Raw genomic sequence first — 25,765 nt, 5'->3', positions numbered from 1 at the left:
ACTTGTAAAATTAACAGAACGGAGTCAGAAAATCTGGAATCACATTCAAGCAAATCGGGCTCTCATGCTAACTAGAAAACAACTTAAGTGGGTATTGTAATATTATCGAATAATATGGCACTAATTTTCCACTACAGGTGTTTAACATTAGTTCACTGACTGCCAATATTAACCTTTGCGGTCCTATGTCCGACATTACAATTTTCCCTTTCCAGTCCGATGTCGGACATCATCAAAAAGACGTCAAGCACAGGTCAGGACTCTAGTCGTTTTTTCTCTGGAAAAAGCAGAGAAAATCTTTTAATGGCCAAGTAAGACCAATAGGAGTAAAGAGAAGCTGTAAAAAAAAAAAAATGGGCGTATCTGAGCAATATACATACAGTGCCGTGAAAAAGTATTTGCCCAGTCTGATTTTTTCCATTTTTGCAAATTTTTGACACTGAATGTTATCAGATCTTCAACCAAAATCTAATATTAGTTAAAAGGGACCCTGAGTGAATAAATAACACAAAATGTTGATACTTATTTCATTTATTTATTAAAGAAAGTTATGCAACACCCAATGCCCCCGTGTGAAAAAGTAATTGCCCCCTTAGACTCAATAACTGGTTATGCTACATTTAGCAGCACAGCTCTCACAGCGCCATGGAGGAATTTTAGCATCAACTCAGTGACATTTGTGACTGCTTGTTTCAGGTCCTGCCACAATATCTCAATGGGGTTTAGGTCTGGACTTTGACTAGGCCATTCCAAACCTTGAATTTCTTGTTCTTCAACCATTCTGATGTAGACTTGCTTGTGTGTTTTGGATCATTGTCTTGCTGCATGACCCAGCTGCACTTCAGCTTCAGCTCACTGACGGATGGCCTGAAATTCTCCTTTAGAATTCTCTGACAAAGAGCAGAATTCATGGTTCCTTCAATGAGGGCTAGCCATCCAGGTCCTGATGCAGGAAAGCATCCAAATCATGACAGTACCACCACCATGCTTGACCGTTGGTATGAGGTTCTTACTGTGGAATGCAGTGTTTGGTTTTTGCCAGGCATAAGGGGGCCCATGTTGGCCAAAATGTTCCACTTTTGACTCATCTGTCCATAGAACATTGTTCTTGAGGATCATCCAGGTGATAGAGCAGTGGTTTCCGCCTTTCTATTCTGCCATTAATCCCCTTTTTGCCCAGTGTGTTTCTGATGGTGGAGTCATGAACACTCACCTTAGGCAAGGCGAGAGAGTGCCTGCAGATCACTGCGTGTTGTTCTAGGGTTCTTTGTGACTTCCTGGACGATTTTACGCCTTGTTCATGGAGAGATTTTGGCAGGACGGCCACTCCTGGGAAGATTCACTACTGTCCCAAACTTTCTCCATTTGGACAATATGACTCTGATTGTGGCATGATGTGCCTCTAGAACCTGTGTGCTGACAACTTCACTCTGATGGTAAGGGCCAAAGTTAGTCAGATTTATATTGGCCAGGGATGGACCAAATCATCCTTTTAATTGGGTTGAGTTAACTAGGTGGGCAATAACTTTTTCACACCTGAAGATTGCATGTTTGATTAACTTGCACACCAAACAAATGAAAGAAGCACCAAACTTTGGTGTCGTTTGTTCTCACTCCCTCTATATACTACTACAACCCACAAAAAGATCACCAAATTCAATGTGAAAAATGTGCAAAAATGCAGAAAATCAGATAGGGGACAAATACTTTTTCACGGCCCTGTCGCCCCTGCATCACAGAGATAACACGGACACAAACAAAGAAGATAGCTGCTTCCACATCCACCGCTCAGAGAATATCACAGACATTTGCACATCGTTTTGAGATGTTATAGTAATAAAATAATGACTTGGATCACATTATTAAGGTGTTTGGTGATAAAACGAGTGATCAGGAGAGGATCTATCAGTATGCACGTCTATAAAGAGGTATGTAAAAAATACAGCGAACAAGGGGTGGGGCTTGGCTGAAGATGTAGTACTGTGTGTCCTTTGCTCTGCAGTGCCTTTCACTCTGAAAAAAAAATAATTTAAAAACAGTGCGTGTGAAAATAAATTGGACCTGATGCGCCTGACAAGCGCTGAATATATGGACCGCTAAATGTGAATTGTGTTCAAAGAATATCCTGAAGAGACGTACATTAACAGAATCAGTTTTAAGCAGTTACATGTCTACACTTTAGTATTTAAAAGACTTGTCATGATGTGGCTGTTTGCATGTGAGAAGTCTGTTAATGATCCACACCTTCATCGTAAAGTTCCTCCAAAGCTCTCCATGTTTCAGCTCGCATCTCCCGATTCGATTTTCCAGGAGACCTACAATCAGGCCAGTGCATCAGGTACAAATCTAAAAAAGACAGGGGAAAAAAGCACTGTTACAAACATAGTTTGATCTATTATAATGTTTTAAGATCAAAGTAGCTTAACAAGGGGCATGATAGTGCCTGTGCAAACAGACTGTATCTCAAAGCAGTGGGCGCATTAACCAACGTGTCCATTAAGACAGGACTTAATACCTCAAATAGGAAGATGCAGATATGTCAAAGTCTAGGCTACAAATAAAAAGGTGCTTCCTGGTACCTAATTGCTTCATGTGCTGTTGCTCACTTGCTCTAATGGTCTAGCTGCACTCAGACTAAGTGACCCACAGCAAAGGTACTGATGCAGCTATTTATTTATAGCATATAGCACAATAAGAGGAGGACCAGAAACGGTGTCAGTCAAATAAGTAAGAATTGGATTGTAATGTATTGGTCAGAACTAATTTAAAGTAATGGATGAATCCACAGCTAAAAGACTGGCATAGCACTGCAATCTCATTGTGAAATGGAAGCAGAGCCTTTTGTGCTCTAAGTGTTTGCTCACTAACAAAAGGAGCTTGAGTGGTTTTCTCTGGCAGGGTACCAAAAAAAAAGGGTCTCTACGTTATCCTGCAGTCAACTGTGCTGCCCGAGGCCCCACCTTTGTTTTCGTGGAACTGAAACTTTTGCTCCCTGTAAAACAATCATAGTGCTGCTCTGTCATAACTCCTACTGTAAACATCTTGTTTTGAACAGAACTGGAAACTTTGTGGGAACATTTTGTTCAACGGCATGGCAGTGATATTTTGCATATGTATGGTATGGGAATGCGACGGCTGCAGCTCACAAGAACTGTGCAGCAATATCAATGTCTTGAAGTGGACAGTTTTTTTTTTTGTTAACTATCACTATTCCTCTCTTTGCAGATTTCCAGGTAGTATTGTCTGAGGGATGAACATGAAAATGTAAACACCTTGCAGACTTCGGATTTGTTTCTACCCTGTACAGTACAATACTGTGAAGTGCTATACTGTGAAGTTAATAATTGATGCCTGATTAAATTAGTAATTCATGCATCAGATTTTTCCCAAATTCATAAATCTGCCTGTAAATATTTACATCTTGACTTATTCTTCAAAAAATGGTTTTGCCATTTTGAAGAAAATCACCCTATTAAGAATATGTCAAAATACATCAATTATGGGAATGCCTGTACTGGCTTTGGCAGGAAAACAGACTTGTCTAAATTTCAAATGTTGTCTCTATAAACTGTTCATGTGGACCATTAGTTGCTAAGTAATCTTAACATTTGTCACTAGTATGTGGGTTGATTTACAATGCCATCTAATGTTACCACTGGGGTTTCTTCCATTGCATATAAAGCAGTGCTCTGTTTGTCTTGGAGGATAGTCCCCATTTTTCCTGCAAGGAGGAAAATAACAAAGTGAAAAACAACAAGCGCTAGACACCAAAGTCTTGACATCACTTTCCGAGTTCACTGATCCCTCATCAAGGGTAGTGTGTCCAAACAACACGTTGCCTGCGCCATCTTTTTACTCGCAAATGTGAACTTCAGGGCAAGATTCTTGAATATTGTTATGGTTATCGTCTGAAGAAAAATACAGGGCCTTTCCTCTTGGTAATGTATAGATATTTCCTCAGGAAAAATAAAATAAGTCAACGTTATGACTGTAAATCAATAATACAGCAACTTACTTAATTCATATATAATTAGAACTTATAATCTTATGCTTTTACTATACGATTATTAAGAAGAGGAAAAAGTGAAGAGACTCTTCACCGCTCTGCAGTGACCCCTACAGACCAGGCTCTGAGTGAGCTTGGGGGGGACAGAGATTTGCTGGCCTTGTCTTTGTCCTCCAGAGGCCGGTAGCCTGCGGACATCCGCTCTCGAGTTCATGGGTGTAAAAAGACACTGATCGGCCCGTGGGATCGGAGGACACCCACTGAGCCTCGGGTCCCTGAGCTGTGTGGGGAATAGCTGGGGTGAAGGAGAAACAATAATAATAATAATAATAATAATAATAATAATAGGGCATTCCAAATTGGGGGTAAAATAAATGGAGATTCTAATTTTATTTAAAAAAAAAAAAAAAAAAAAGAATAGGAAAAGTTATTTCAATTTTCTTCTCCATGTATCAATCTGTGCTCAGACTATTGCTGGCTTAATCCATCCATCCATTATCATTAACCGCTTAATCCTTTACAGGGTCATGGGGAGCCAGAGCCTAACCTGGCAGGCACAGGGTGCAAGGCAGGACTACACCCTGGACGAGACGCCAGTCCATCGCAGGGCACCACACACACACACACACACACACACTCATGCACAGGGCAATTTAGTATGACCAATCAACCTGAACAGCATGTCTTTGGACTGTGGGAGAAAACCGGAGTACCCGGAGAAAACCCACGCGAACACGGGGAGAACATGCAAACTCCACACAGACAGACCCCTAGGCTGGAATCAAACCCAGGGCCCTGGCGCTGTGAGGCAGCAGCGCTAACCACCACACCACCGTGCCGCCCTATAATCACTGGCTTAATGTCAAACACAATTACTACAGCAACCATAACAGCATGCACCCAATACACCTGGAGCTTATCATCTATATCCATTAGAGATAATGAAGGGAAAAAAGTGTAGACAAATTGCCCTCTAATCTGATTGATTTTCCTAAGAGGTAATGTCCTCCTTTTACTGTGTTTAGAAACTAGGCCTTTTTTTGTGCTATTTTTTTTTTATATTTAATAAAGTTACAGATTTATTTAACCTTTTCAATGTTAAATCTCTTTCAAAGCAAGATAATCTATCTGACAGCTCTGTAGTCTAGTGGCTGCTCATGAGAGCTTGCTGATTGGTGAATGAAAGCTCAAAGGTCTCTAATAATTAATATCTGTTCCCTCTATGTATACAGGATAGTCGACAAATTAGCCTAAGGGCCTGTTCATTAGCAAAGCAGTGCAATTTCTAAACTGTTTATTTTGAATGACACTCAAAGTGGACGACTCAATCCTTTTAGTGGAAAATTTGTTGGAATTCCTCCTAGCTCGACTGAGCCAAAGACAACAGTTATAAAGCCAGGCTCAGAGGGCTTATTTGTGATGCAGCTCTATTAAAATGTTCTGTAAGGAGTTGTAAACCACTGTATCGGCATTGTACAGATGTATTTTACTTTCTTTTCTCACCGTTGGGAAGTAATTTAAAATAATAATACGCAGTCACGGTATCAATACTTGAAGAAACCAAATTGTGATTTGAAGCAAAGAAGGGGGGCTTGTCTGAAATCTTTAAAATCTTAAAGTTAACCCTAACTAATACTAAGGATAGCACAGAAATCAGGACCAGAGGACACAGATGGAAATTAAGTGGAGATAGATTTAGGACTGAAGGTATTAAATAGGTTATCATGTCATGATGTTAATGCTCAATCACTTGGGTCCTTTAAGACAAGACTTGCAGTTTTGAGATCAATCAGCTACTAGGAACCAGACGAGCACGTATGAGCTGGGTGGCCTCATGTTTGGTACATTTTGTTATCCTTTTGCCAGGTGATTAAGCTGTAGTTTCCAGACAAAGCTTATGAACTACTATGTAATACCAAAAAAGGTCTGTTTGTAAATAAACAAGTTCCCCCAGCTAGCTATGTCAAGATAGGAGCATGTAGATGGTATATCTGTTCCAAGCAGACGGTCTTATTTTCCTGTCAGTCTGGCCTTTAGCTCTCTGATTTATGCCACAAAAAGAAGAGAATGTTTATGCAACAAGGGTGTTGATTGACATGTGGTTAATAATGGGATTTCTTTTTTTATTCTGGTCTTCATTGTGCCTTGTTAATTTTATTTTTTCAACCAGGTCCTTATCTCGCAACAATCACATGCCAGAAAAATATGCCGGCTTTTTCCCAGCCCGTCTCATGCCCGGAGGGAGAACAATGCTGTGCGCTTTCCAGCTGAAACTGGCCTCCATAAAAGGCGGAAACGTCCACGTAGGTATGCTGTGGCCAAAGTGGCACACTGTGTGGCTGAAAAAAGCCTGCCCTTTTCAACAGTTTATAAGCTGAGTTCTTCTTGTTTTTACAGCTGCAGCAGACACAATTTACAAATGCCAGCTTCCCAATGTTTGCTTTTGGCTTACATCACTTCCTACCCTTTGATATCTGGTCACTAGATTCAGCTGCACAGTGCACTGCACTCGCATCTTGCATTTCGTTTTTTTTACAAATTCTTTGTAGGTATTAAGTAGTTAACTCCACAATCAGCATGGCAATATTTTAATAAGAGCCAGGTTTTGAGCGATGTTATTAATAGCTTCAGTTCTGAGCTAATGGATGAATAATATGTTTTGCAAAGCTTGATTATATTAACTAAATATCATTCTAAATAAAAGAGGCATTTTGATTTTATTCTGTATGTTTACAATCACGCCTAAAACTATTTTCTTAAATTCTAGTTGTGTGAAGGTTTATAAATTGGGCCTTATACTTTATCTGGTAAAAATCATTTTAAAGTAGTTTGCTGATTTTTATACACCATTGTAAGAAGTAAAAGTCCCTTTACTCGGTTCGTTAGAAATGTTTCAGTTAGAGAGAAAGCGTTGGTGGGAAAGCATGAGAAGTTGGTGAACTGGTCAAAAAGGTCAAACCTAAAAGTTGAAAATCTGAAGGAAGGTAAATATTATTTTAAAAAGTGTTGTTTTTTGGTTAATATATTTTGTGCTCTCTGACTGGATGAGGCTAAACATTTATAACATGTTTTTTACATTTAAGAAAACTGTTGAACTTGCACTCCAATGGTCGTTAATTGCAGTAGTTACTACTAAAATTCAGCTTGAGCAGTTTTCTTTACTACAGTAAATAGAAATACATACAATGTCAACAGTATCTGAATTTGTGTCCCACAATCTAGTTCAACTGCACATTACAAAGGTTGATGGTTGAGAGTTGGTAGTATTACAATCTTGCATTCTTCTACGCTACTGTATCAGAAAGCTGACCTTCACAGTCCAGTTTATTTACATTTCCTACGATAGCTTTAATCGTGGGGCTTCCTATGAGACCTGCATTCCACCAAGAAATGGTCTTGGGTTAGAAATTACATTTTACACTAGCTCGGAAGACATAACAGTAATCAAAACAAGGACTGTTTTTTTCCCTTATACTGATAACCTTTTACAGGAAACACACAGAGCTGCCAGTATTTTCAACATAGGCTTATAAGGCAACAACCTTCTTTAAATGTGTAAAAAAAATTTTTTAAACGCTCAAGGAACACTACATCTTCAAATGGGAAGTCTTTCTTTAAGGAATACTCCAGGAAATTACTGAGCAATGAGGTGCTGCTTCATTTCCTACAGCTACAGGATGCAAGACTATGCTGTAATGCTTAAGAAAAGGGCTACAACAGAACACAGGGCTACTGGTTTGCATATGTGCTTTCTTCATTTTTAGGATTTCTCTGTTTTATAAGTTTTATACAGTATTATTTCCATTTCACAAATGGTTTCAGAAAAAAATTGCAAACTAAATAACTCTCCCTGAAGTTGGCCATGTTATTGAACCGATGAACCAGCAGAGTTAGAGCAATGGGACCCATTCACAGAAGTGTATAAGGAATTATTTTTAATGACTTTCTATAAACATTTTCTTTGAGTGCTTTGAAAAGTATAACAAGCTAATTAACCCTCTGCATCTGTACACTTTTCTATAGTGTGTGTGGTTTTAGCAGGAGTTAAACAGCCATCCCTGCAATGTAAATTGCCGTACTTCCTCACCAATTGGGCAGGTCAACCAAACGTTTGTTTGAATGGGAGGCCTGACCTAATGGTGAACTGAACCCCAATTTAACCTGGCCGTCTGTACATAAGACAAGCCTCCTTGGCAGTTCAGCACAGGCCTCAAGGACAGTAGGAGCCTGCTCTCAGTCCTGCTCATCATGGTAGTTGCTTGAGTGAACACTGCAAATCCCAAACACAGCGCTGGGGGCAGTACCTTTGATTAGTATTAACTACATATCCTGAGTTCACTATGGTTGTCTTGAACAACGGCCACCCTTCCACATCCTCTCAAACAGGAAAAAAGGTTTCAAGAACGGCAAACTTGATATAATACAATTATTTACATTCCTTAAAGTTTTATGAATAAGGCCCAAAGTTTAAAAAAAGTTAACTTTCTTTGCAATGACAAATGATTCTACAACATTTTAATGATTTCCTTGCATTTATTTAGTTTTAATCACTGTTTTTATTTTATATTTGCAAAAAAATAAAAAATACTGAGCTTTATTTATGGCTAAAGGCGCTTAAGAACATAAGAAAGTTTACAAATGAGAGGAGGCCATTCATCTGTCTTGCTCGTTTGGTTGTTAATAGTTTATTGATCCCAGAATCTCATCAAGCAGCTTCTTGAAGGATCCCAGGGTGTCTGCTTCAACAACATTACCGGGGAGTTAATTACAGACCCTCACAATTCTCTGTGTAAAAAAGTGCCTCCTATTTTCTGTTTTGAATGCCCCTTTGTCTAATCTCCATTTGTGACCCCTGGTCCTTGTTTCCTTTTTCAGGTCGAAAAAAATCCCTTGGGTCAACACTGCCAATACATTTTAGAATTCTGAATGCTTGAATTAGGTCACCGCATAGTCTTCTTTGTTCAAGACTGACTAGATTCAGTTCTTTTAGCCTGTCTGCATATGACATGCCTTTTAAACCCGGAATAATTCTGGTCGCTCTTCTTTGCACTCTTTCTAGAGCAGCAATATCCTTTTGTAGCGAGGTAACCAGAACTGAACACAATATTCAAGATGAGGTCTTACAAGTGCATTGTACAGTTTTAAAATTACTTCCCTTGATTTAAATTCAACACTTTTCACAATATATCCGAGTATCTTGTTGGCCTTTTTTATAGCTTCCCCACATTGTCTAGATGAAGACATTTCTGAGTCAACAAAAACTCCTAGGTCTTTTTCATAGATTCCTTCAATTTCAGTATCTCCCATATTATATTTATAATGCACATTTTTGCTCTGTAAAGTGCCTTTTTTCGCTGAATATTTTTTAAATTGATCTATTAAACCATTTTGGCAATTTAGTTTTAGACTTGTCAACTTTAGGGATGTAATTGTTTTGCGCCTCTAGTACCACACGAATGGGCCCTATTCACAAAGCTTTCAGGACTCATTTATTATTCATTTTGCCTTTCAAAATGATTCAGAAATGGGGATAGCATTCAATGCAGTAGAGTCATTCATACCCAGGTTTTGCACCCCGAGTCTCCTGCAGGATTCCAGGCAAGCCTCTTTGGTGGTCTGGTAGCCGTATTCATCTGGCCAGAGCTTGGTGGTGATCCAGAGTTCCTCGCGGGCCAGCCCGCTGTCCCGGATGGCCTCCTGCAGTTGGGACTCGCAGCCGTATCGTTTGGCTGTGTCGATGTGACGAATACCACACTCCCTCAGAGCGTACACAATAGCATTGTGGGAATAGCCACCGAAGTGTGATGTCCCTGAAAGAAAGGAAACAGACCAGAAATATGAATAGGGGTTTTAGGCATGAAGGCATTTCTAAAATAGCTTTATGAACATTATTGATAGCTCAGCTCTTACTTTGCAGAGGATATTTAGTTTGTTTCAGTTAAACTAAAAGGCTAATATCACATTTCTGTCTGCCACTGGTATTCAGATTTCAGTCCTGGTCATTTCCATCTGCATCAGATTAAGACCTACCTGTTTTCCAGCCCCAGTTAGGTTTTTGAAGTACGTTATCCGATTACAGCTAGGCCATTGCAGTGAATTAACTACAACAGAACAGTAACTTTTAATCTATAGTGAGGTCTTTATGATATCTGCATATTGCAATTTGATTTATAAAATATAAGCAAATAACCAACCTTCAACAGAAGACAAGGGGGGCTAGTTGTAATAAAATAAACTAATTGGCTAAGTTCTTAGTTAAAATGAGGAAGATGGTAATTCATTCCATATTGTATATTAGCAGTATTAGTTGCACTTACTGTAAAATATAATGTACTTAAATATTACTGTTGTATTGTAACCCTGTACAGTCCTGTAACACCTGTAAGTCGCTTTGGATAAAGGCGTCTGCCAAATAAATAAATAATAATAATAATGAGGGGCAGAACTAGATTTCGTTCTGCCTTACAGAGTCTTGTCTCTTTTGTAAGGCCCTTGTTCGGATGAGTCTTGTCTCTTTTGTGATGCCCTTGTTTAGTTGATCCGAGCTTCATTAAGGAAAACAAATCTGCATATAATTGACCAATTAGGTGCGACGGAGTCTGGTACAGCACGTCATAGCCCCCCGTTCCAAAGAACATGGAGTCTTAATGAGTTCAGACTGTGCCTTGTCCAGTAAACAGGGCAATCACATTTCCTTGATGCTTGGGGCTTTGTGTTTCTTCACAAGACTGTTTTGGTGCAGTAATTATGCATGAATAACAGCAAAGGGTTCGGATGACTGGGCAGCACAGTGGGGGGCTAACACACTCACACTTCACCACTGAAGGCTTGGGTTCTCATCCTGCTTAAAAGGTCATACATGAAATGAGTTTGGTGGTCTTGACTGAAAGCCTTGTTTCACCTGCCAATGGGATCAACTTGATATTGATTTGAAATTGTTCCTGTTTATTTTCATCAGTAACAGATTGTTCCATTTTACCAGGTCAGTACTGGGACGAATTTAGACGCTATTGCTGTGGTGGAGGGAATTACATAATGAGTGTCCAATGAGAAAAATGCTGGAGGCAGGTTTGTAACCCATGGCTGCAGAATGAATAATTGTAAATTAACTGCATGATCAGAAAAATAGGGGAATTACATTTACAAGCATTAATTATACAAAAACGTGACATCACTGACAGTCACTAACTTGTGTAATGTCCAGACAGTAGACCAGAAAAGGCACCGCCAGTCGTCAGCCCCAGTTTTGAGTGAGATGAAGTTTTAGCAACTGGTTTTATGGGGCAGATGAAAAAGTTTAGCCCTCAGTGGACAGCAGTGTAGTATACATTACAAAACAAACAGCAATCAGTTTGGCAGAACAGCAATGACAAGCCCAGAACTGAATCGCCGGGGTGGTTGCTCAGGTCAGGATTACTGAGGCACACTGGCAAAACCTTGTGAGGAAGCTCACATGTGAGCAGCTATCCCATGCTTTGAATACTGCAGCCAGTCACATGCTTTCTCACCAGAGAAGCTACTGAGGTGAAAGTCTTAATCATATACTACAGAATACACATTTTATCATTTTGAATTATGCTTGCTTCTACAACAACAGTAGCAAAGTTCTTTACTGCAGCACATGCAAGTAGGCCAACCAGGAAGAAAGCTTGCACTTAGCAACATCCTCCAACAAACAATGTAAAGGGGGCCATTTATTTCCATTGCAATGCCAGTTATGAGTGTGGGATCATTCCAGAGATGGGCTCCTTGCGTCAATGGCTTACGTCAATTAATTGTAGTTTAGTGGAAAGTCCTTTAAACAAGCTTTCATGTGATAATGTTATCCCCCACTTTTGTCATTAAAAAATGGGAATTCACAGCTCTTCACACCTACTGAAGTCTTTTCTTCATCACATGTGGTTTATATATCAGAAACCACTAACAGAGGAAAACACATCCCAGAGCTTATTCCACTTCAGCAGGAACGACTCTGGCTCAGTCCACTAAACAGATACCCAGAGCCTGAGTGATCAGATAAGTTCCCATGACCTGCAAAATTAAAACTAAAATATCAGAAAGTCAACCACATCAACCAAGACTGAAACCAGACACAGATCTGGCTAAATTAATGAAGCTCAAAAGACTGGACTGGTTTCTGCCAGAGTGATGCAAACCTGACAGAGTATCAATTCAAACCAGGTTGAATTGGGTCTGATGCAGATGTAATGACCAGGGCTGAATTCAAATCTCTTTCAAATTGGTCCCAGTGGCTGATGGAAACACAGCATTAGCCCTGTGATGGATTCTCACTCAGACCCAAAGATGTAAATTCCAGACAAACATTCCAGCTGTGCTACATTTAAACAAAATATCCAATTTCCCTATTTATTAAAATATACTACACTGATGCATATTAAAAGGTTTTAGTGATGAAGGATTTGTAGACAACAAAAAAGGTCTGTCTTTTTATTTGTTTTTGATCAATTCTTGTGTATGTACTCAACTACTGTAATATGTTAATATGTTCTACTTGTCTTTGTTTCAAATGGCTACTACCGCCCAAGTACCCATAGCACACAAACCAGAAATATAAGCATTCATATTTGTGAAGCACCTAAAGCAGTCATAACCAATCGCATTTCTTCAGGCAATGCTTTATATAACACCAGAGTGAGCTTTTAAAATCCAATGAGCACTCAAAGGCACCGAACAAAACAATGGCCTTGACTATTCTTTCCATCTGTGGTTACATAGACATCTCCAATTACAGGATAAAAGGGGTTCATTCAACAGGCTTGGACTTACACACTGTGGCTTTACACGTCTAATGAATTTTACTATGAATACTCAGGACAAAGACACATGTCACAGTGGTATGAAGTTTTATTCATGGAAACCCATCAAGCACAAATCTGCCAAACGTGGAACATTACTTGAGATATTATTATTCTTTAGCCAACTTAATACAAAACTGCCATATCGATGAGCGATTCTTTACAGGTTTACTATACAACCTAAACAAGGTTTATTCAAAGGGAAATATCTGAGTTCCACAGTGTACACACTGCCACTCTCATTACCAGGTACTGCGCATCTTCATTTTGAAAGACAACTCCTCCATGCTGGTCTGCAGGTAATGCATTTCAGTGGAATACTGTTGTGTTATTTTCCAGTTTGCAATTGTTTTTAATGAATGAAGGAGGTAACTCAGGAAAATGCAGGCGGTAGACTACGTTAACATTATAAAGACTGTTATTGCTGTTGTGTTTAGAGTAACCAGGGGCAGACAGAGAAAGCCTCTTAGGTAGTCTCTTAACACCCCCTCCATCCTTCATGCTGTCCCTCATACTTTGAGAAGCCAGACCTCATAGCCTTGAGGTTAGTGAACTGAACTCTGGTCCTAAAGGTTATTGTTTAGGGCCCTGCTTCAGAAATATTATTATATTATAAAATATAATATATTAAAATATTATAATATTTTGTCTGAATAGATTTAATTTTTCAGAGATTTCTCATTTGTCGAGTTGAGAATCATAAGTCTTAATATTTTGGAGATGCAAGCCAGTAATGGGAGAAAGTTCTGTAACTACCCCAGGTCGTTCATACTACCCAGTCGACCTCTGAGTGTTGAGTTAGCTATATCGGTTCACAGATGAAAGGGAAGAAACAATTTTGAAGTGAGTACCGTTTACTGGACTAAGATCTTCAAAACACAAGCTTTTCAAGACTTCACATTACTCTGTTATATACAGTACAATACGGACTTACAGGGTATAGAAGTAACACCAATTAAAAACGAAAAATCATCAAAATTGAAAAAGGTATTTAGTGCAGCTGGCCCTGCAGGAGCAAAGTGAATAAACTAAACTAAACTAAGATTCCTGCTTCCATTTACCAGATGATTCGACACATTAGGAAAAACAGAAACCCACCCTGTATTAGTGGTGGGACTGTGTGCCCATCAGCCTAAACTATTCTGAAAAGCAATGCTGTATTAGTTACTGTACTTCCCTAATCAGATCTCTTAAAATTACTTGAGGGTTTAAATACCTAGATATGTAAATTTTGCTGTATTCCCAAAGTAGTCTGTCTTACAGTAGCTGCCAGAAACAGAGGAATTATCTATGAGAATGCAGCTGTGGGAGAAAATTCCTGCAACTGAAGGAAAAGATTAATTTCATGCCCTGAGAGATGGACAGGCAGATACAAAGCCCACTTTCCTGCTCATTATTAATGGGGCAATTTGAATGCATACAATTTATTAACATGCCTTTAATCATAATAATATATAGTAGAATAAACTGAATTATCCTGCTCCAAATACAAAATATCATGTTTACATATCTTATACTGCTTCTTCTTTAGCGTGTGCTGTTCTTGCGCAGCCAAGCAACTGCTGAATTAACAGCTGTTATATTGCTATATTACAGTTGTGTGTTTTGTTACACAAAGAGTCCTACTGTACATAAACAAATTTGTAAATAATAATAATAATTAAAAAAAAAAAGTTTGATAATAAAATCAACTTTGTGCTAATCTGGTGTCCTTCTCCAGGAGCTGGTTTTCACCAACATGTAAAAGTCATGAAACCAAATGATACCTTTGTTTCTGACAGTATCTTCTATCTGTCATTCATTAATCAATAATTGTAATTTTTTCTATCTAGGCCACACAGCTCTCATCATTAGACTCTACACACTGGCAGAATTAAGCAGCAGTACATTGCTTCCCTTTCCACCAGTCCCTCAGGTTTAACAACTAGACCACAAAAAAGTAGCGCTTAACAATTGCCATCTTGAGTGACATAATGGACATTTCCACTGTATCCCCAGAGTATCGTGAAGGCTCCATACTTTGGATGAGAACCAAATCTTCATTCCAGGACCCCTGGAAGAAAAAGCCTGAGCTGATCCCAAATGTTACAGAACGTTTGAAGTGCCTCAATGATAAATGCAGGTAATGGAAGAGAGCAATGCACACACAGTACTGGAACCAGTCACTTATTATGAGTTCATCCCTGTAAAGCACAGCGTTACTGTGGCTTAAAACCACTCACAGGAAGTGGAAATAGTAAATCAAAACAGACGGTTGAAAGTCGGGTCATGGTTACAATGCTGGGTTCTTTTATTACAAATGCTTTTTGCTGTAAATAAGACTGAGCCAAACAGCTTGTGTGTCAACAGATAAAAGACAACTTGCAGTCATTAAGGATATTCAAGATGGGCCTCTGTCCAAGCTTTGGTAAACAACTTTATTTGCATGGTTTGAGACATTGAGAGGAGAACAGTGTACCAACCAACAGCACTCAAGTTTAAGTACCATTTCAATTCAGCCATCTTTACTGCATTGACATTTTGTGTATTCTAGTTGGATAAATAAAAAATAAATATCACTCAAGAACTAAATATTTCAAGGACGGGTTTTAAAAGCAAATTTTTAATAATTAATCCAAGTTTGCAATTCATCATTTTATGTGTTTTTAGAGAAGACTTATTAGTTTAGAAAAACACTACTTTCATGACCATGGATCAATCTACTTTTTAGCTGTAGGGAAAATGTAAAGCTTGTACCCTAAGATAATTGGTAGCACTATTCATTTGGATTCAATTAACAAATTGTTGAATATTCTGCTATTGCTTAGTTTTAAAGTATGAGATTTAAAAAATAATTGAAAACAGATTTGAAAAAGTCAAAGAAAATTAACTAATTTTATCTAATTCATCAAACCAAATTGCTTTTCTCAGGCAATTTCTCTCTCAGCAGCTTAAAAGAATAAGCAAAGTCCGTTTACGCTGTCTGATGAGTGGTCAAACTGAATTTCACTGTGTTCAATGATCATTGTAGCGGCTGACTGAAAACAGACAAGCAACTTCCCATTGGTTGTCCCATTTATATAGAAGATCAAAGAGTTTGGTTACATAGTCAATGAACTGCACATTCTGGGAAGTCTTTGTATTTACAGTAACTGTGTTAAAAGTTGCAGTGCTCCCATTACCATGTTTAATATTGCGATCCAATCGTTTATCTTACACTAATTGTCTCTCTAGTTTAAATGCTGTCACACCACTGCAAGATACGCAGTGCTAAAGATCAACAGGTAGCGTTATCTTGCTCCTGACCAGTAGGGGTCACTGTGGCGTGGAGAGGCAGACCAATCCCAGACAGTTTTCCTTCCATGGGTGCACAAAGGTTAATGCAGCACTTCTTATGGATCCACAGCCAATCTGGGACTTCTTTACACCTGCATGCCATGCACTGGTACAGACACACACAGGAGGCTGCAGAACACACAACACACACACACATACACATTCAAACTGCCTGGTGAACAAGCAGCCAAATCACGAAGCCTTTCTTTCTAGTCCACATTTTCCCACCGTTGTGTGAAACATTTCTCATTAACAACCAAATTGTTTTCAGATGCTGCTCTGGAAGGAGTTTCCCTAGAAACCACTTGCTAAAAGACTGCAGCTTTCCTTTATTGAAACTTCCAGCCGTGAAAAGGCAGATATCCTGACATATATCAAATCCAATTTCCAGGGATCACTGAACCCATTCTCTTTTGGATAATGTCTTGTGACTAGGTCTTAGCCAATTGTGGTGTGCAAAGAATAACCAGTGGAAAGAAGTTTGGATTTTACCCCCCGGGCTTCCCAAACTCTACACCCCCAAGTTGAAATTGTTGAAAGAATTGTATATCACTGGTATCCAAAGTAAGGCTCCCAGCAATAAGGATCTGACTTGGGAACTAACCATCACATTTTCCATATGATTCTTGTTTGTTCTTTACATTGTCCCCACATTCTTTGAGCAGGATAACGTGCAGGCTATTGTGTGACTGTTGTTACTGAATAATTACATTCATTTTGTTTGCTTACCACACAATTGCACACAAATGTTTAAGAATTTAATATTGAAATTCAAACGTATTAATCCTGCTGGTGATTTCTCAACCTTTATATTAACATCAATTGGTCTGCGATGATTAAAAAAAAAAAAAAAAAAAAGCTCTTAAAAGAAAAAAGATCTAAAAACTTGTGTATAGTACTATATTTATTAGGTAATATGACAAAGTGCACTGAAAAGTTATTGAATTTACTTTACTGCCATTATTACAATAGCAGCTCTGCAAAAAAACAAGGGACCTTATTTACAAACTAAGCGTGTTTATAAATGTTCTCTAGTTAAAACAAACTAACAAACCCTCTCCTCAACACCTGAAAAAAAGTTTCATGAACTGCACAATGAATTTATCCGATTAGAATGGCTTTAAAAAAAAATATCTTAAACAAAACATTCCTTTAGGTTTTGTAAATGGAACACAAATACTGGGAATACTAAGTACTGCAAACTAAACACTACAGTTTGCACTTAGGTACTGTTGACTGTACCAAATTCATAAAGACTCACTACTGTGGTAGGGACACATTGTGTAATAGAAGTTCAGGAGCGCAATCATCATTTTTGTGATTAATAAAAAGTTATTACGGCATATGTAGTGTCCCTTAATATAAAAGAATACATTTGCAGTTTGTTGTCTTCTAAAATATACTAAAATAAACTGATCAAGTAACAATAAAGCAAAACTGTCGAGTTCAGCAATGGGTTAGTGAATAGCTAAATGTTTGGTAGTATAAAACTCAAAATAAGAGTGTGCATATTTAAACTTGGCACTTGATCGGTATTTAACTATTTTCAGAACGGCCTGCCAGCAAGTGCTTTTAGTTTTTTGGTTTCTTTTTTTAGATTGTAGGTCACTACTAAATACAAATCCCAATAACATATTTTTTCAGGACCACTCAAAGACACAAATATGTGCAAGTGGTACTTTCAGGTGGGAAGTGGCGAGTTATTATCTTTCAGTAATTGTTCATTTCATTGTGCCCTACCACCCACAACGCCAGCAAACAATAGTGCAGGGCAACCTTAACCATGCGGTGGAGCGCTTTGAAAGAGTCTGTGAAGAGAATGCAGCCTTCACAAAAGGCTTTTGCGGTCGGCCTGGCTCCAAGTTCTTTAGCCATTTCATCCCACTAAAGCTCCTTTTTAATGCAAAATGTGAGTATTGTAAAAAAAAGCACAGGAGTGACAGCTCCCTGCAGATTCAAAGAAAGCTGCCTGCTAATGCTGTGCTAAAATCTTTGCTTTTTTTCCACAATTTCTGGCACTGTTTTGTCTTAAGAGGTAAAGAGGGTCTGAAAAGGTATCAGCATTTCTACACTCATTCCAGAATGCCTTGCGGCAAACAGACCCTGATTGTACAGGATGGAATTAAAGGTGCAGTGTACTATTTATATAGGAGCGTGAAGGTGTCATGTAAAACTTCCTTCTGCTGCTGTGTGATTACCTACAATGTCACTCTGGTCACTGCAAAGACACGAAGCAAAACAGGTGACAATAAGTAGAGTTGACTTCATCAGGAGTAAATAAGCATAAAATAACAGAAGCACTGATAAGACAAATATGCTGACTGCTGAGGAACTCGAAATACAGTGCTAGGTATTGCTTTGGTGTAAATCAACATGCAGTCCTAGACTAAAGTGCACATGTACTGTGCAACACACTGTAATAATGTAATACATCAACATACACATCATAGTATTCTGAATGACTTATTTGTTGGGACATTTTAATACAGCAACACAAGCAAATCTTCTAATGTGATGCTTTTATTTGAAGTGATATTGGAAATCAGATGCAAGATTGATAAACGTGAGTGATATTAGGTAAAGTGTTACAATAGCCAAAGTGATATCAGGAACCTACCTACATGTTTGACTGTATCAATAAAAACTTGGCAAGTTTCTTACAAATTGGACCCATTTACAATGAAACATTTCAAAATACTAGTACACCTGACAATTCTGCAAGACTACTGGTACCCCTCAATATGTGTGTAAGCTTTACAGTTCCAACAGTGCAAACGGGTCATACGAGCAGGGGTTAGTCCAGACCAGGTCCAATGCACCTGAATTTTTCCCTAACGCATTGTGAAAATGTACTGTTTTGTTTTTTTGATTAATTACAATCAATGTTGGTACCATGCAGCATAGAGAACATTTCCATAAACAAAAATTTATTTTGTGGCTCTTCAGGGGACATGATCCCTATACTCAGGTAAAACCGGCAGGTCTAGATGCGGCCAGCCAGTTTAATCTTTAAATCGTAATACACTGAAATGAAACGGAAAGTAACACCTATTGTTAATACTTGCATTAAGTCATGCTGAGAGGGGTTCCTTCATGTTCGCCTGTACTGTATACAGAGAGGCTTGAGCAGCATCACAACTGGTCATAAGTGAGGAACCCCACCAGGTCTGATGAGGCTGGGGAGATCAGAACTGGCGGGTCACACACACACACTGACTTCCAGTACTTCAGAAAGGGGATGACACACAGATCTGTCACAGCAGCTCCGTGAGAAAGATGGACTTTACTTTCCCACACTGGCTGTACAACGTGTCTCAACCACGACCTGTCAGAACCTTCTTCCAGAAGGGGTCAGTGGGCAACATTCTGCCCATACAAATACGCTCATTCCAGGGTCTCTTTTCAGAATGCTTGTTGTGGAGCATTCCTTCAGTGGACAACAGTATCCAAGGACTAAGCCAGGAACACAATCAATACATGCGTGAATAGGGCAGGATTCCACACTGCTCTCCAGGGGTGAACAATGTTGTCTGTTTTTTTCTCGTGATGTTGTGCGACTTTCACATCAACATTTAATTAGATGGGCCAGATAGCATTTCCTTTAATATTAGTAAAAGTTTTGTAACTTACAACACTCCATTTGATCCACCTAAACATCCCTGGGTAAGGTACATTTTACAGTACTGGGCAATCCAGCTGGACTGAATAAACCACTTATTAATAACCACAAACAGGTAGTTTCAATCCAGGGAGATTCCCCAGTTCTGTACAAAATACAACAGTGGCTTCTCCTTGCAGCACAGACTGTAGTAGTTTTTTTTTTTTTTTTTTTTTTGCATTATTCAGCTGTGGAACTGACTGCCTCATTTGCTTCAATTGGGATTCCACTGGTATCTATGATAAACCCAACACCATAAAAGGCATTTTAAACGTCAGCTCAACCTCAAGCCTCTACTGAATGAAAATTAATTGAGTTTAAAAAGAAACGTTCAACACTAAGTATTGAGAATCGTGAAAACGTATTATTCTTTTCCCTATAACTGTAATGGCAGTAGCAAAAAAGGATCCCATCTTTGAAAACGCATCAGTAGTTTAATAATGCTAGGCCTAATAGCTGTCTGGAGGTTTCAACTCAGAAGTGCAGAATGATTCACTGGTCACCAAAAGCACTCCATTCCTGGTTGTTAATAAAACCCTTTGTCCCACTGATGAAGGTACTACCCAAAACATTTGTCTGCTTGAGTGTCTGAAGTTTTTGATTAAAGCGTCATTTCACACTACCGTCGGCCACATGCCCCGAGGAGCTAAAATAATCGATCAGAAAATCGCGAAGTAATAAATCTGTGCCAGAACGGTTCTGCTTAGTGGTAGGCACCAATAACAATATTTTAATATGATATCGATAACGATAATAACTTCCATATCGCTACATCGTGGGATTAAAAAAAAAAAATCACGTACGCTTGCAGAGACATACTGCGTACCTATTGTTAATACTGCTAAAAATACATACGCAGTATAATCAAGATTATTTTATATTAACATACAACAAACTCTATACATACCAATCATTGTTAGTCTCGTAGGCAAACAGCACACAAAGTATTATTTAACCATTTTATTCCATTGATTGGCGTTTTTCTTTTTCTAAGAACCCTATTAACACACGCATTTAAAACATTCAATACCTGCAAATCAAGAAAAACAACAAACCCACAAACTGTGTATGCTCTACTCCCGTTTCCTCTCACCAGCCAGTCCCTTACCGGAAACTATATCGTGTTTTCAAAAGGTGCACGCATCAACCAATTAAAACACCTAATCTCTTTTTTAAAGGAATACACACCTAAAAACAAACTGAACAGAAACAAACATAATAAACAGAAACATCGTTTTAAATAATTATATATATTTTTTTCTTCCATTCAGAACGTGTTCACAAGGTACCAAATGTTATTTGCATTAAGCACTATTGGGATTATTTTGAGATAAGCGCATGCATCAGTGTGGTTCCTTGCATTATTCCATTCAATTACTTATTCTATTAGCAATGTATTTTTAAAATGTGAACCAAAATATGATTTATTTTTTTATTATATTATATAATTTTGCTTGACATCGTACTTAATACTTTTAGATGTGTCGTGCATTAGAGAAGATTACATTACTTCTGGATTGGCTAGTCTGTCAGTGAAGTACAGTATATAAATATATCGGTTTTGAGGTGGCTGATAATGGCGTGGACAGTAAAACAATATAACAAGACCTTGTTTTTCGCTACTGATATTAAAACACTAAGTTATAGTAAGTTATTGCTTTTCTTATGTAAATATTTATTAACGTTTATATGTATATGTATCATATTGCAATTGTGTTATTATAGTTTCCTGTGTTTTGGAAGACTGATATTATCGATATCAATATCGAAATACGTGCACGATATCGATATACAATTTTCATTAAATTGCCCACCCCTAGTTCTGATGATAAATTATTTTTTATTCATTCAAACTACAACCATGACCAAAGACAACATTTTGCCAAGACTGTCCCGGCTCAGGGTCAACCACAGCAGAATAGTTAAACATCATTAAAACCAAGCACTTGAAAACCAGACAATGAAAAGATTTTCATTCATGCGTTCAACCCGAGATCAGAAACGGTTACACTGTAATAATTCCTGAATCATACATATGAAAATAAATGTAATCTTGGTTATTATTTATGGGGTACTGTTACTGAATGCTGCCAACACAAGGCCATCATAGAAGCACTTGATATACTTAAACTATATTCTGGTGTATTCACTTGTAATGAAAGTCAAAGTAACCTCTTATTTTTTACTTTATGATGTTTGCAACCATCATGACTGAGTGGTTCTTACAGCATTTCCTTTTTTTTTTTTTTAAAAGTCTCTGTTCAGATGCTCCCACCTGTGTTCAGGAGTGTCTTTTCAGTTGTAGTTTATTTCTAGACACAAGAGCTTTTAGATCAAGTTTCATCCTGTTTTGCAGGCAGTACACTGCTGTGCAGCTAACACTTACTAAGTGAAAGACAGACAGGTCTAGTCTACATTACATCTATGGCAGGCAACTAGAATCAAACAGCAGCTTCTTGAACTCAGGTTAAAGCACCTTAATAGAGTTAAAAAGAAAGAAAAATAAACCGTATTTAAGTAATTACAAAAGGAACCACGCAACGACTGCAAACATCATGAAAAGGAATGGTAAAACAAAAAAAAATAAGAAAAAAATAATCTGAAGCTATGCAATATAGAACACAATGATGCCAAAAGTGTTTGCTTGACAATATCCAAGTCTGGTTCCAAACACTGAGTAATGGGTACTGTAGTGTATTGCAATATATTTGATAGACTTTAGTTCAGACAGTGATGTTGTTGAAAGCAAATGAGTACTCTAGTGTATTGGAATATATTTGATAGACTAGCTCAGAGAATGATGTGTTTGAAAGCGTGGAAGCTTATGACTCTGAAGTACACACTAGCTTTGGGAAATAACAAAAAATACGATAAATTTAAAAGATCTGTTTAACGAATGCTTTACATTATGCAAGAATGGACTAAACAAACACCAATAATTTTTTTCTTAATAGACAGTTCAACATGAACATGGTGTCCTGCAGTTATAATAGTTGGCAAGTCTCTTTATAAAAATGTAATAAAATGTTTTACAATAACTTAGCCTATATATAGGCTGTAACATTTTCTATCTAATAAATCACTCTGATCTTGTGAACCAAAATGTAGTACCCTTCATTTAAAACCATCCCAGCACGATTATGGGAGATGATGTCATCCCATCTGCAGGAATGTATTGTAGATTAAGTAAATAGTACAGCTACAGTAGGGACATGTGTTTTAAGAAACAATTCTGAAAATGTATTGCATTAGCCATTTGCATTGCTATTATTTGGTATTAGAAAGTGGAGCTTTACAGTCTTGGTACACATTACACTTAGTTTTGTGTCTAGTGGTACTCTGGAAGGAGTTACCTTGCTTGGTCATATTGTTTGTTTGCAACCTTGGTCATTACCTTCATGTAAACTGGTGTTTGTCACGTACAGTATGGCAAACTGTAATACAAAAGAGAGGTGGAATGGCCTAGTATTTTATATTCAGCACATCATGTGAAACTGGAATGTGACATGTTGCTTTCGTTTATTTGTATTTAGATTCGATCACTGACACACCGTAAAACAAGTAATATAAAAAGGCTCTAGCCCATACTGCATGTCTCCAGAACAGCGATCCTTAAAGTATTTTGGCAAAGGGATCACTAAGATCAAGAGCATGATCACCTTCTATTTTTGAGAGCACAGTGCAGTAGATTACAATGTCTTTCATTCCCCAATTCATACATCAGCATTGCAGTGTCCCACACTCCTAGAGGACCCCAAATAAAGGCAAGAGCATAAAGAATGTTGGTTAACCAGCACTGAAATCCCACAACATAATGAAGCCCTTTCAAAACCAAACGTTGCATCACTCAACTCAAAAATGACTGAGCCCGCATATCCTAATGGTGGCTACTGAGCTTCTCACTGTAACCCTGCATTCCATTCAGTGGCCAAAAACAAAAAGGAATGCTACGTATGTATTATTTTATTTGGAATATGCAATAGCGTTGAAATACAAAGGCTCTAACAACACACTATGGTCACGCTACTATAGTTTTTTATTATGTGTAATAATGTAAATAATATTTTTTAATGGCACACTTTTGTTAAAAGTAACAAGACTTTATTGGAAGATAGAATAGTTGCACCAACTATAAATCTAATTAGATACAGTCTTGTAAACAACAAACCCTTCTATCACGATGTGGTAAATCATGTAAATAATTGTTACAACCCTCCCAGCAACAGTATGTTCCATTGATAATTGGGTGAGGTTTTTAAATGAATTCCAATCCTATTCAGTGCACTGTCCTGAAATTTTCCTTTGAGCTAAAAACATGTGCTTAAAGGCAAAAAAAAAAATTAATAATCCATTACAAAAACTATAAGTAGAAAGAAAAAACTTAACTGTTCTTTCCTGGTTTTCTGCTTGTTTTATTCCTGTCAGAAAAAATAATAATTTGCCTTACTCATATTCAAAATAGGGTTGTTTTAAATGCTTTCATTCTTTTACTCTTTTGTGAAGCACAATTAAATATTGTACTGTTAACTATCTTTACATTACTAGCAGACAATAGGGGTCTATATTCAATATATAATAAACAGAGCAGTTGTTTAAATATCAAATTAGGACCAAGTTTGTAATTTTACTCACTTTTAAGGGTGGTAAGTTAAGAGTTACAACAAAAAGATTTTTAAAAAATTGTGTTCAAACTAGTATTTTAGAATTGTGAAACAGAGTGTCTTCCTTTTGTCACATTTGGACTTTGTGGTGCAGCCCACCTATCACTCCTGTTAAAGGAATGCTGACAAATGAAAGATTTTCTTTTAAGATCGTCCAAGTATGTATTTAACTTTATTGGGTCGTTGATTAACTGCTGTTTTCTACGTATGTTTGTCAGTTACTTTGGAAAGAAACCTAGTTCTTTTGTATCCCTAGAGTGGCGATTGACCCTTATACTGTATTTCCTGCTCAAGCCAGCTGGAGCTCTGAAAACACCACTGCATTAACAGATGCTAGTTAATTATTTGCAAACAGAAAGTTAAATATCTTTGCCCCAGTTCATCAGCTGATTAACCAGTTTATGTTTGTGCTTTTTTACTTGTGTATCATTCACTTTTCAAAAGAGAAAAGATGCCCAATAACAGGCAAAAGTGGTAACTCGTATTTCAAATACATAAATGCATCATCTTATGAATAATTAATAATATATGCAATTGACAACTGAGCACCTACTATCAGCACTTTAGGCAAGCCTTGTACTGTAGATCATCTATCTTACCCATCATGACTGAAACTGAATCAAGATGATGTAGCTTTTTAAACATTACTAAATACACCGGGGAATACATTTTTTGTGTCAGGATACATGACCTACTGTAAAACGTAGGGCCATTTACACAAAAATGTGTATTCAGTTATATAAACCCAGGCGTTTCTAATTTGTTGTCCAACCCAGTTACATAATTGTACATTTGGAACAGTCTGTGAATGCATTTTTTTTTCACTTTGAACAGTTAATATGTTTTGTATTTTTAAAGATGTACAATAAAACTACAATTATAAAACTTAAATTGGTTTCTCAGCGTGAAGGAATGAAGCTCGTCAACTCTCTCGCCCAACACAGTCACTTCAAGAAGGTATTGGTGCCACACAGGTAAATGTCCCAAACCCCATGGGAGCATTTTTGGGGGGCTGGGGGGTGGGTGTATTCAATTCTTTAGACCCAAAGACGCACTATTCCTAAATACTGCAATTCAACAAATATCCCAAAATAATACAATGCCCTGTTCCTACTTAAAAAAACAAGTTGTACTTACCTAACCCTAAAATGGGAATGCGACGACCATTGGATAGAGGAACAGTCGGACACATAAGTTTAGCTCCAGCTTTTTCTGACATTGTTATTAAACTTTTTTCACAGTAAATTCAAAGCCAAAATGCAGACTATCGCTTTATTTACACACAATGTGATTTCTTCAAATGCTCTTA

The 25,765-nt window shown here is 37.8% G+C and overlaps 1 protein-coding gene across 3 annotated transcripts in view; it reads right to left on the bottom strand.

Annotated features, from left to right (window-relative positions):
- The window catches only part of zgc:110366 (uncharacterized protein LOC550476 homolog), a 73,253-nt gene extending 47,493 nt beyond the window's left edge, over positions 1 to 25,760 (bottom strand). For all 3 annotated transcript variants that reach the window (XR_005951487.1, XM_041269877.1, XM_041269876.1), the window contains exons 1-3: positions 25,594 to 25,760; positions 9,568 to 9,816; positions 2,245 to 2,346 (exon numbers count right to left, since the gene is read on the bottom strand). Coding sequence is in view for 2 of the 3 variants with exons in the window: in XM_041269877.1 (XP_041125811.1) it covers positions 2,245 to 2,346; positions 9,568 to 9,816; positions 25,594 to 25,675 (433 nt within the window). In the remaining variant the exon portion in view is untranslated. The remainder of the gene's footprint in view (positions 1 to 2,244; positions 2,347 to 9,567; positions 9,817 to 25,593) is intronic.
- Positions 25,761 to 25,765: the final 5 nt, after the last annotated feature.

Source organism: Polyodon spathula, chromosome 14 (genome assembly GCF_017654505.1).
Source record: "Polyodon spathula isolate WHYD16114869_AA chromosome 14, ASM1765450v1, whole genome shotgun sequence".
NCBI lineage: Eukaryota > Metazoa > Chordata > Actinopteri > Acipenseriformes > Polyodontidae > Polyodon > Polyodon spathula.
The sequence above is the reverse complement of the archived record's forward strand: the minus strand, read 5'-3'. Positions and strand labels throughout refer to the sequence as shown.